Consider the following 13,274-nt stretch of genomic DNA (forward strand, 5'->3'; position numbering starts at 1 on the left):
CTCGTTTTAATGTATTTTTAATTCTCTTCAATGTTTGTAACAACTGATAATTATAGCTTTTTATGCGAACTAATGTATCATTCAAAAGAAATATTGGATGTAATGTAACATGCCGTCCAGATAGCGACAGGATGCCAGAATCGCATTCAGCTTTATTTACTTTTTTTTAAAATATTGATCATAGACATGATTGTTAAATTAAAAAGTTGCGTAAAAAGTTACAAAAAGTGGTTTAAAACCATAAAGTATTATATTTTTCAAAAACACAAAATATAAGCTTTTATATAATCCCAGGACAAAAAAAAAAAAAAAAAAAAAAAAAATCCAATGGGTAAAATGTTCTACAAATATTAATTAATAAAGCAATATGAAAATTTTCATCATTGTCTAGTATCTATAATTTAAGAATTTTATGCCTTGGTGAATGTATTTGAGATGTCCTATATAACAGTAGCAACGTTCTAAAGAATGTTTATTATAAGTATTTCTAATGCTAACAATAATCAACTTTTATTTGCGTTCATATGTTCAGGTGTTTCATATTACATTAATTTTACAAACATGATTTGTTTTACAGCTGACTTATTTAAAAATTTACAGGAGATTCCAAAAGATCTTTTACAAAATAAGTAGCCAACTTCAAATAAAAACTATTTATCAAAACTGGCGAATTAAACCAGAGTCTTTCATCTTTTAGTTTTCATATTATTTTGAAGACTATACAATACACAGTTCTAGCCTTGCATTTGCACGGATCCCTTGATCGTCATTTTGAGAAAACTAATAACAATATCCGACTGAGGGAAAATATATAATTTATATATAGTTCTTTTCTTTCCTCTGAAAAAACAGTTTAGTATTCAAGATGCCGCCTAGCAGCATTTCAAAAATGAATTCCTTCGATTATTAACATTGCTTAAATGAAAGATCTTGTTGATGAACATGTACAAGATCCTGCTTAATGTCAAAATAATAAACATAATTTCGAATCATTCTAAGCCATTCTCACATGAAAATTCTGATCATTCGTTGTAAGACCTTTTAATGTTCCAAGTCTTAGTCGAATGAGTAGTATCTTTGATCTAAACTACTTTGAGTTCTAATCCATCTGATGAAGTATCATCATCCATTTCTGGACAGTCACAAGATAAGTCAGATATTTTATCCCGAGGTCTCTCATCTCCGGTAGGAACTTTAACACGTAGGACAATATCACTTAAATCTGGTTTTGGGTTATGTTTCGTTGGTAAGGTCTGTTCTCGGGTACCTCCAGAAGAAAGCAATTCCCGTTCTTTGGAATTCCGCCATTTCATTCGACGATTCTGAAACCAAATCTTGACCTAAAAAACAAAATTTCTATTAGAAATTTAGTTATAATTTTGAATTACAATTGAGTAAAAATTGAGAAAATAATGTACTCTATTTCTACCAAAAATGTGAAAGGTCATTTTCATTTTCTCGCATCAGAAATATAAAAAATATTGCAATTATTTAAAAAAATTAAATTCGGGATTTCCATATGTCTACATATTTTAGACTCCCCCTATATCGAATCTGAAAAACCATTCTGCCTGTCGGCCGGCCTTTCTGTCTGTAAACGTGAAAGCTCAGAATCGCGACTAGCTAGAGAAACGAAATTTCGTATATGGTTCTGACACCAAAAATGTAGATTTATCTGAAATTTTGGACTAAATTCTTCAGCGAGAAATTTGTATGTTCGCCTGTGTGCAAGTGAACACGATAAATGAAAACTCAACTTGCAAGGCAGATGAAATATGGTATATGAATTTATCACCAGAATTGTATCAAGACATCAAAACTTTGGACCAAATCCGTCAATGAGTGGACTACTTTAAGGTCTGACGTTCGTGGATATAGGCGATAATTCAAAAATGCTACAAACTAATTAAGTCAGATTTGGAATGTAGCCTTGAATTTAGGAAAAGATGAATGAAAATTTTGGATCTGATCGGCCAAAAAGAATGGTCGGGATTTGGATTTGGGCGTAGTAGATACTCTTTAGAGCAAAATATGCAGAAATAGAGATGAGTGCTCTCTCCCACTAATTTAACAATTATTTGGCCTCATTTGAGATTTTGGTTTTTCCTGTAACTCTTGTATCTTTTGTTTAGTTTCATATCCTTTCATCTATATTCACCTCGATATAAAATAGTAGATATATAGAATATCAATTTTTAGCATGGAACTTTTTCCATGATATTCTAAAAGTTTCCAGCGAAATTTAATCATAAATAACTTGCAAATAAATACACTCATGTCCAAAATTAAGGTCACAAAAGTGTTTTTCAAAGTAATTATAAATAGCTACCAGTAAAATTTAAACAAATTATATTTTATATATTGTGAAGGACCGGCAACATGATATTAACCTTTGTTGTGGGAAAAAATGTTGTTTAGCATTAGTTTTTGAGGAATTACTGAAATTAGACCGTTTAGGCATCTGGCATTTTTGTCTGTAATTTTGTGAATATTGAATTAAAATAAAAAATTTAACATGTTTCCAATGAGAATGAGCTCTCATAATCGTTTAGACGATTCATTGAGATGGAGAGCCGTTGGCAGGCTTGAAGCTGGGCAGTCTCAAGCGGTGGTAGCTCGATGATTACAAGTGCCACCGAAAGTGGTATCCAGGTTGTGGAATCAATTCCAAACAAGTGGTACAGTAACCAGAAAGGCCGACCAAGGCCATCACAGAACAAAGACGCCTGCACAGGATCCCTATTTGGCATTAAGCGCACGACGACATAGGCTGACAACGGCTCCTCAACTTGCTCTTGGCCTTGCTGCTGCGTCTGGAATAAGAATTTCCAGACAAACAGTATACAGACGTCTAGCAGAGAGGGCCCTTTATGCCCGGCGACCAGTTGAGTGCGTCCCTTTGACTGCATCCAAGAGAAAAGCCCGGTTCTTGTGGTGCCTAACACAGCAGTCTTGGGTACAGCAAGAATGGGGGCGTGTTCTTTTCAATGATGAGTCGAGATTTACCACACAGAGTGACACTCGTCGAATCTTCATCTGGAGAGAACGAGGAGCTCGCTATCATCCCTCCTACGTAAAAGAAATCGACAGATTTGATGGTAGAGGAATCCTGGTCTGGGGTGGCATAATGTTGGGCAGTCGTACACCACTGCACGTCTTCGATGCGGGTACTGCCAATGCACATCGTTATAGGGATGATATCCTTGAAGCCTATGTAAGGTTGTTCCGGGGTGCTTTTGGTCCAGACTTCATATTTATGGACGATAACGCGCGTCTACACAAAGCCCAGATCATTGATGATTTTCCTGAGGAAGAGGATATTCGGCGTATGGACTGCCTCTCGAGGTCTCCGAATCACAATCCTATTGAAAATGTTTGGGATGGTCTCGGAAGAGCCATTGCATTGCGCAACCCCCCTCCTAATACAATCCAAGAGTTAAAAGCCGCGCTTTTGGAAGAATGAGCTTTGTTGCCCCAAGCATTTATTCACACCCTCATAAACAGTATGAAAGCTCGTTCTGAAGCCTGTATAGCAGTGCACGGTGATCACACTCCATATTAGACAGGCTTTTCCCGAGATAAATGCTTTATCTCTGATTCATAATGTAACCATTTTTAATATACCTTGTTTCTTAAATCCCAATTAAAATATTTTCCACGTTGTTATGTGTCTATATTCTTCCTTCCATTGTAGCCAAATTCATGCCTGTGCCATTGTAGCCAAATTCTCTGTGCCAAATTTCATGGCAACACAGTGAACAGTTTTTCATTTTTCTCAGATTTTATGTTTATGACCTTAATTTTGGACATGAGTGTACCTGCAATATAAAACTTCATTTTTTTTCGATACTTATTGAAATTCGAAAAGGAGAATGGATTATTTTCCCAAGTATAAAAAAAATGATTCCTAAAGTAACCGAAAGAGGATGCTCATACACCATGCTAAGACGTTTTATGCAATTCAGGAAACACACAAACGGATGAAGAAACAGATCACAATAACATGACACTGTGCATTTATTAAAAAAAATATTCAACATGATCAACAATAGAATGTATTAGACAAGCGAGACCCGTCTCTACGCCTAATACAGATAAGAGTATTATGACGGCATCGATGTCACAGATAGTCCATCGAATGATATCTTTCAGTTAAACCAAAGTTGCTGAGAGCCCTGATATACACAAGACTTCAAGTATTCCTCCAACTTGGTCGGTATGCTTGGGCAGTATGGTGATCGTGACGGACATTTATCACTCAATCTTAAGTGCTACTCATGAGGAACTGTCCTACAGGAGTGTCTTGACTTCATTGCAGAGTGGGATGGAGCACCATACTACATGAAGATAACGAACGTATATCTTTCCAGGAATGCAAGAATTTTGTGATCACGTAAAAGTGTAATATACCGCCCTACAGTGACTATATAAGTTTTCCTGCCAGATACAGGACAATACTCCTTGAAAAAGAAAGGGCATAGAATGAAAAACGCGATGAAACTACACTAAATAGTCACATGAGAGTAATGCAGTGGTTTGTGCAGGTACTCACGAGTGTTTGACATCAGATGTGATTGTCTAACTTAATTGGACAGTGGTCTTCGTGCATCCACATGTCGAAAAGTTTAGTTTTTCCTTTGTAACTGCCGGTAATAACTGGTGAAGTATCTTGTACGGATATAGATCCAAGATTTTATGCAAATTACGCCGAATCGACAGTTCCGGAATCTCCCAGATTCATGAACATTGATACTCCCCGTTGATGTCCCGGCTGCCAATTATTTCATGATATTTTTGACAACTTGATACGGTCCACGGGGAGATCCTCTAAACTCCCTTCATCACGTTGTACTGAATTTAGCATCCCATTTAATGAGAGAGAACTTTTTTGTGCCTTCAGTTCTTTCTCCGTGTGAACCTTTAGCAATGCAATAGTTGTGGCCTCATCCCCGTTGTAGAAAAGTTTAAGCACTAACACTCGATCTGGTGTCAGGATGGAGTAATGGATCCGTTTCCAGCCAGGTGTTTTATTGCTAGCTTTATTTGCACAAATCATCTCAGTATGACGTGCTAATTACGTTTTATGGTTACTTTTGGGATCATTTTTTTTTATAAATGAAAGAAAAAAATCCAATGTCACTCCAGTCATATTCGGGCAAACTGAAATTTTTTCCGAGTATTACTTTTTTTATTATAAATTTTCGAAGTTTGAACAAATTTATGACCCACACTGTATTTCATTTCTGAATTAGATTCTGAAAGTAGTGAAATTATTTGCAATATGTAAACATGAACTAATAAAGAACGCACCCCAGATTTCAGGAACTAGTATAGAATTTCTTTACTATTTATGAGATTTATTTATTTTAGTGAACGATGATCATATCCTTTTTACAAAGTTGAGTATATATATATATATATATATATATATATATATATATATATATATATATATATATATATATATATATATATATATATATATATATAAACGCCTTTTTGTAAAAAGTTGTTTTGTTCGATTTTGATAAAGAGCTCCTCATAATGACTATTGTTAGTGAAAAACTTTGAAAATAATTATGTAACTTCAAGATCTTTCATGATAATAAGGAGAATGAAACACATTATAAATCAAACATATCTCCTTTAATAATATTTCTTCTTAGAAAAATAAATGAATCTGTGGATGCATTTACAATAGAAACTGTGGCATTTAAACAAGAAAATATATTTTATTTACAAAGTTATGTTTTGGATGAATGATTACTGATTAATAAAACTTATTTTTTATTTATGTTTTGTCAATTTTTTATAGTTATTTACATCCGAGAAACGAAGACTCTTTCTGTTCGAAATACGAATACAATAGAACTCCAATCATCCGGATTTATTGGGACTAGACCCTATTTGAATAATCGGATATTTGGGTAAATGAACATTTCACAAAGGAAAATAAATTTTTAGGGAAGGAAACGAAATTTACTTATAATGTATTAATTTGATAGCCACAAAAAGAATGTTGTTTACATTTTAAATACTTATATATTGAATTAACTTTGATTGAATTTATCAGTCGTATTCAGTTGTTTTGTCATCTGTACTCGTTTTACTCGGGAGAGAATGTGTTCGCAATTCCACTTCTCCTGAAAGTGATGCGGATACTGGAGTAGTAACTGGTATTCGGATATTTGGTATTCTACTGAACGTCAAGTTCTGCTTGATATAAGGTTTTAAGGTTTTCTTCACTGAAAAATTCAAAATAATTTTTTTATTAGCCATCCTTGGAACAAAACGATTTCCATTTGTTTTAAATGATGCGATGATAAATTCCGTTGACTAACAGCTAATGCCTTAGTCACTACCTATCAAAAGTACCAGCTATCAGATAACCAGAATGCTATCATTCATAGAATGGATGACTTAGTAGATTAAGAAAGATGATAATGGGAAACAAAGTCGCAAATAAATGCAGAAGAAGAGAATTTAAACATTAGAATAGGTACTTTATTGCATTTGTATTTCTAAAGTATGAAATATGGCAGAGTGAGGAATTCTAATTTAAAAACTTTTTTCTAATTTAACATTTCTCTCAACTATCAAATTCAAAAACTATTACGATTCCTCCGTTTTCAAATGACGCTATAATCAGTTCCGTTGACTAATAGCTAATGCTTTGATTGCTGCCTATCAAACGACCCAGAAGAATGCTCTAGTTAATAGAATGGATGAGTTGGTACATTAAAGACAAGCAGCTGACAAGGCAAGTGGAGATAATAATACGACTGCTTGCAACTCAGCTGTTCTCATGGGCCGTCGTTGAAGTTTTCGAGATTCATGTCTTGCGCCTTAACGTTTTTGTCAGTTCTAACATTAACGAATGTAAGCAAGCGACAGGCCTTGGCGCGCAAGCCACTGAATTGCTTGAATATAAATGACGTCACAGCTGCAACCAATCATCGACCACAATGTGAGGCGCGTATTGATTGGCAGTTTTTAGCAGGAGTGATAACGCTGTCCCTTACACATATCCCTTACCCGACCCGTCCGTACGGGACATTAGCATACACTTACTCCACCAAGGATCAATAGACATAGATTAGTAGCATATATCTATACAGAACGGAAAAACACGCTTTCTCCCGTTTTCTTTGTTTCGAAGGCTGCAAAAAACAAACAAGAAAAAAAACTCTACTGGAAGAAGTATCCTGTTAAAAGTAAGCGATATAAGAGATAAGAGAACATGCTTTAACACAAAGTATACTTTATAGATAATCGCCCCATCTGGAAGTCTCGTAAAAATAAGACGCAGTTTATTATTGTTGGCATGACGATTGACTTCAAATGAAAAAATATTTAAGGTACAAGAGAAAAAAAAATTAGTTAATTAAAATATTTATTAATTATTTTCAAGAAATAATAATAAAATTGTAAGTGGAGATAAAACTTATTGTTCTCAGTTGGAGCTTATTGTTAAAGTAAAGAAATTAAAAATAATTTAATTAAAATATAAAGCCATATAGAAGATTAATAAGTAAAATTAAATAAATTGAAGAAATATCAAGATTTAAGGAATTTATAGTTACAATTGAAACCTAAAAACTTTTAATTGTCCTTTTTGGCAATTTGTTCTATATCTAAAAATATTTAAGATAATTATGATTGGGTTGATCAGATAGATTGATGCCATATGTTAAATCTTCCCTTGGGCAGTTTTTTATTGTGAATTCGAACGGTGGTTAGATAATTAGCCTACATCCCACGCTTTAAGCTTCCATGCCATACGAACGAGAGGTCTGTAGATACGTGACTGGATTCATCGTCCCTCAGGTCTGAATAAAAACGGAATTTCTGTGGCATCGTGTCTCGGGTTTGCCATTGTCTGATCCCAAAATAGAAACATTTTTTCTATTTTGTGTTATATTCTAACACAAAATAAAACACAAAAAACAAACATCACTGCAGATTTAAGCTGCAAAACTTAAAATGAATAAAAAGCTGCAAAACTGAAAAATTTTAATAGAAAGTTTCTTCACCATGAATGCAAACTTAAGTGAAGAGACAAAAGAAAGTTATGAACTTCCATTATAACTGAAATTAATTTGATTATTTTAGATATTCAGTATCTTTTCTTTAAACACCAAAACATATATTATTATTATTTTACCATGTAGTGTGCAGTTTTGAAGAAATTTTTCAAACATTTTATCTGTACATAAAAAATTGCCATGCCAATCTTCTGCAAGTATTTGAACACTATAACGTTGAAACGCTGTTAGCTGGATTTATAAAATTTGTTATTGGTTCTAGCAAGTCCCTTGAGCAGTATAAAATTTTAGAATCTATTGGCTGAAGAAAGAGGACCATAGTGCTCGATTTTTCTCACTACACGACGGAACTAAATAGAAGACATATCATATTATGTAAATCTCTTTATAGAAAATTCTAGGGTACATGGTACAGAAATGATAGTAATGTAATGTAATGTAAACACATTGTATGAACGTTTGGCAGCTTCATTTATAGTTGCACTTAATCCAACGCTTTTCTAATTAATAGCTCTGCAAAATATTAATAGAAATAATCTGGATACGGCCAGCCATTTAACAAAGAACTCAATTCTCCATTCCAGAAGAGAGATTATGCAATGGAAATGAAGAAATAGGCGCCAAACAGTAATCGTTATGGCTGACTTATGGAAACAGATGCCTTATTTTCCAAAACTATTTATCTAACTGTTTTTTGCATTATCTTGAATCTCAAATAATTATCTTTTTAATTGTATAAGTTTTATTTTTTTATATTTTTTCTTTGCATGCAGTAAATGTTTTAAATGTAATATAATACACAATCTATTATAATTTTTTTACGTTATTATGAAATTCAAACTTATCCATCAAAGCATTCAGCTGCATGCTGTTGCCATTGTTAAAATTAGGATTAAAAATATACTTTATTTGGATATAATTTCATTTTAATAGGATTTTCACTTCCATTTTTATTTCATAATATATACAACTTTTAATTTACGCCCATAGTAATTTGTTGCAGATTGATATGTTAAATTCATGTTTTTTCAGTTATATTAAATAACAAGTCAGAAAAAAATGCATTCCATATTAAGCGTCAATCTAAAAGGTCAACCTTGGAGAATCAGCTGGTCTCTAAACGCGGCTGGTATATGAAAAAATCGAAAGGAGAATAATCCTGATTATTTACCTGAGAATCTTTGAGTCCGAGCTTTTCCGCTAATTTCTTCCTGTCTGGTTTGCTGATGTATTTCTGTAACTGGAATCTCTTCTCGAGCCCTTGCCTCTGGGCGTCTGAAAAAACTGCTCTCCGCATCATTCCTCTTCTGGGCTTTCCACGGCTCGCTGTGGCCCACGGGAAAGCAACAGACGAGGAGGAGGGAAGGACTGTGGTTGATGTCGTAATGGTAAGTGGTACATTTTGGCCAATCATAGCTCCATTAAGACTCTGGTAGCCATGATTTACTTGAGATCCTATTGATTAAAGAAAAATAGATTAAAAAAAATAAATAACACAAATTTTTATTTAAGTTTGCCTAAAATATGTGAAAGAAACTTGTTAATTACAATTTGTCCCGAATAAAATCATTAAAATTTTCCACAGCATAATTTAAGTATATATATGTAATGGAGAAATTATTATTCAAAAATGAAATTTTAAAACATCTTAAATTCGTACAAATTTGTCTTTAAAAATTGCAAATTTTCATTATCAGGTTGTTGACTTTCCCGAGTTTGCGACCCGATTAAAAGTTTAATCTGAGCAATTTTTTTATTACCAAATAGAAATCAAAATTAATAAACACTAAAAATAATGTTATTGTGAATTACACTTTTAATGAATTTTTTAAGTCATTTCATCTTACAGCTGCACATATTATTTATTTAAATTTTCATCTTAAAATGAACATACATGAAAATATGAAAGCGATTCTATTACCCTATTCTACAGTGAAATTGACCTTCTTTTGAAATAAATGTTACGAAAATATCCTTAGAAAATGCAATCTGAATCCTTGAAAAGCCCATCAAATGGACAAATTAACAAGTTTTCATTTTCTAAAAATAAAACGATTTAGCCACTTACGTTCAAAAGTGCTTAGTATTTGAACTTTTATTAGTTTAGAGCTGATTACAAAACAAACTCTATTATTTGAGGAAGTATTCCAACAGTTTCCTCTATGAGCTTAAGGATTTCCCCTTATATGGAACAAAAGAATTCAAAACTGAAGAAACTGGATTCTCTTGGCTTAGAAAACAACGAGATTCTTTACAAAGAATAGTGTAACAAGATATGTTGGGGAATGTTGAAACGGATTAGAATTAATTACTTGTCGTGGGATGTCACTTATGATGGCTGAATGCAGCTATTGATGAAAGAATTAGTAAAGAAGCTTCTACTTTGCTTTGCAGCTGAAAGGAAGAAAAAAATAGGATCAAATTTCATTACACTCTTCTCTCATATCTTACATCTCTTGTTCAGCTGAGTTGGCCCAATAAACAATAGCTTTAATTTTTTATAGTGCGAAAAAACAGTAATACGAATAATCATTGTTGTTATCAATGAGGAAAGAAAAGAAAAGAAAATGGAACTTCTCTACGAATAAAACAGTAAAACTTAATTCACCAGATGAAAACTTGATGAATCTTGGAAAGTAAATAGGCACACACCATGCAAAAATAAACAAAACAGAATAACTGATTAAAAGGATAATTGATGGAAAAAGAAATACTTATTTTTGTATCATTAATTGATTGCAACGCCTCGAGCCTTTCGACAAATGTCTTCCTATATCTGTAATTTGGTCATAACTTGATGTTCTCTGTTATATTTAGCGAGAATAGCTATAATTTTCACTTATATAGGATGTTATTACTCTCTGTTTTGAAATATTATAACTTAAAGTTCCTGTCTGTAAAAGAATTTCTATACCATGATATTTTCACTGTTATATCAAAATGTCCCATGTCAAATGTACCAATCATTTTAAAGAAGCAGATCACTTGTATAGATTAGATATATCGACTTTCAAATTGTTTATGTGATATATGATTATCGTATGTCGCTTGTGTAGCATTTGCATCAAAATTTCGTAAATTTGTTGTTGCATCAAAATTTCGTATATTTTGTTATGTGTGAGCTTTCTTATACGACATTTTGATATAATAGTATATGCTCTGCATCAGAAATGCAAACTGATATTTCTGCATCGGAGAGATTATGTTACCATGCGCAATGAGTGCAATAATTTTTATAGAGGTTCAAAAATTATCAAAATAAGTCAAAATTAAGAAAATATTGATTAATGCCTTATATCTCAGTGGTTGAATCTGAATTACACTTTCACATTGTATTGAAATGTTTAACTTTTGGAAATTGGGCTCAGCACTCTAGAATAATGAAAATCAGTAATAATAATATTTTTCAGTAACTTAAAAAATGGATTAATATAATTCTGAATTCCAAATTTTAGTTGCATGGAAATTTAAATTTCTAAAAAGTGAATTAAAATAATTCATATTAATATTCAATATTAATAATTTTTAAAAAAATTTTCATTATTGCTTCTATGTGTAAATTCTTCGACCTCCCATAATGATTCTTTTTTTATAGTTTTTTAATTGTATTTTGCATTCTAAAGGAGAGATTCTAAAGGAAAAAAAAAGTCGCTCAGATTTTTGAGGCACTTAAGTTGTTCGTATCAGCAAAAGGGTGAAAAATAAAAATATTAAACAATCATAAATTTTACCCAGTTGCCTATTATAGTATGGGATTTATAATACGATTCGAAGCGTTTCAAAACTCTTCCAAAAGAAATAAAATTAGATACTGAATTGCCAAATTTGTTGAATTTGGAGTGCAAATTTAATCATATTTAATAACTTTATTGAAAGTCAACCATTCAAAGCAATTTATTTTGTAACTGAAAAGGTACGAAGTACGCCTTCAAATTTAAATATCAAATCCCATTAAATATATAAAAATTCGAGCTTTCCCTTTTCGCCAAAAAACATTAATTCTTTATTAAAAAAATTGTATTTATCATAATGTGTAAAACCGCTTATAAAACAGCAGGCTAATTAAACTGTTCAAAGTTTATTATAACATAAATGCACTGATAATATTGATAGAGGGGTGCAATGGAATCAATTTACATCATGATATAACAATCACATGACTAACGCAATTGTTTCAATCATGTAACATTTAGCTGTGCATTGTTTTATGCTGTGCTGTGTCATCCTACTATTTTCCCTGCAAACTCACAGTGGATTCCAAAATTAAATTGGCTGCTTGCACTTGATGTGTTTCAAGTGAGCATGAATTGATTATATTATTGACGATAAGGATAAGAAAAAGCAGAGAGCAGATATCCATCTATTGAAAATTCTCAAAGAGAGTATTGATATAGTGTATACAGTTTTGTTTTTGTGCATTAAACTCCTTTAATCAACCAAAAAGAGTATTTCCAGTAGGTTTTGTTGTCTATAAATACAATATTTAAGATCATGAATGAATGAATTAAACTCCAATATTTAACCAAAAATAGTATCCTCAGTAAACTTTGTAATCTATAAAAATAATATTTAAAAACTAATTAATTAATGCTGGATTTGATAGGAATCGACCCAGAAGATTTACGTGCATAGATAATGTTACGTGCACAGATATGTCACATTCACTATTCAGAAGTGCAAACCCTTTGAATACATCTCGTCCAAACAAGAATATTGAAGCAAATAATCAATGGTAGATTAATCTTTTTTTTATTGAATTTAGCATTTATAAGGAACGATTTTATATCGAAACTAGTATCAATTTGCTAGTTTTTAGAGAGAGTACTAGTTTTAAGAAATTTTATAAGAAACTAGTATCAATTTGCTAGTTTTTAGAGAGAGTACTAGTTTTAAGAGATTTTATAAGAAACTAGTATCAATTTGCTTATTGTTTCATGTTAATGAAAAAATTCATACTTCTTTTTACATTAAATTACTAGTTTTAACCATTTGAATATGAAAAGTAATGTTCTTTTTTAAAACTTTAAGAAGCTTCTTATGAATTCATTGAAAAATTAATGCAGAATTGATGTATGGAGAGCTAAAATGCTAATTATTAAAGTGTAGAGGAAAGTGACTCATTATGATATATTTTAGGTTTGTTCTGGGAAATCTAAATGTTTTTCAATTTGATTAAAACTATTTCTGGTAAATATGTGATCATAGTGATTTTCAATATGTGATCAAAAT

The 13,274-nt window shown here is 32.0% G+C and overlaps 1 protein-coding gene across 1 annotated transcript in view; it reads right to left on the reverse strand.

Annotated features, from left to right (window-relative positions):
- Positions 1–471: 471 nt before the first annotated feature.
- Positions 472–13,274, reverse strand: part of LOC129958623 (homeobox protein DBX1-like) — a 59,860-nt gene continuing 47,057 nt past the window's right edge. Inside the window, exons 3-4 of the mRNA XM_056071221.1 lie at positions 9,217–9,500; positions 472–1,340 (exon numbers count right to left, since the gene is read on the reverse strand). Coding sequence (XP_055927196.1) covers positions 1,083–1,340; positions 9,217–9,500 — 542 coding nt within the window. The 3' untranslated portion in view covers positions 472–1,082. The remainder of the gene's footprint in view (positions 1,341–9,216; positions 9,501–13,274) is intronic.

The sequence above is a fragment of the Argiope bruennichi genome, chromosome X1 (assembly GCF_947563725.1).
Source record: "Argiope bruennichi chromosome X1, qqArgBrue1.1, whole genome shotgun sequence".
NCBI classification, from domain to species: Eukaryota; Metazoa; Arthropoda; class Arachnida; order Araneae; family Araneidae; genus Argiope; species Argiope bruennichi.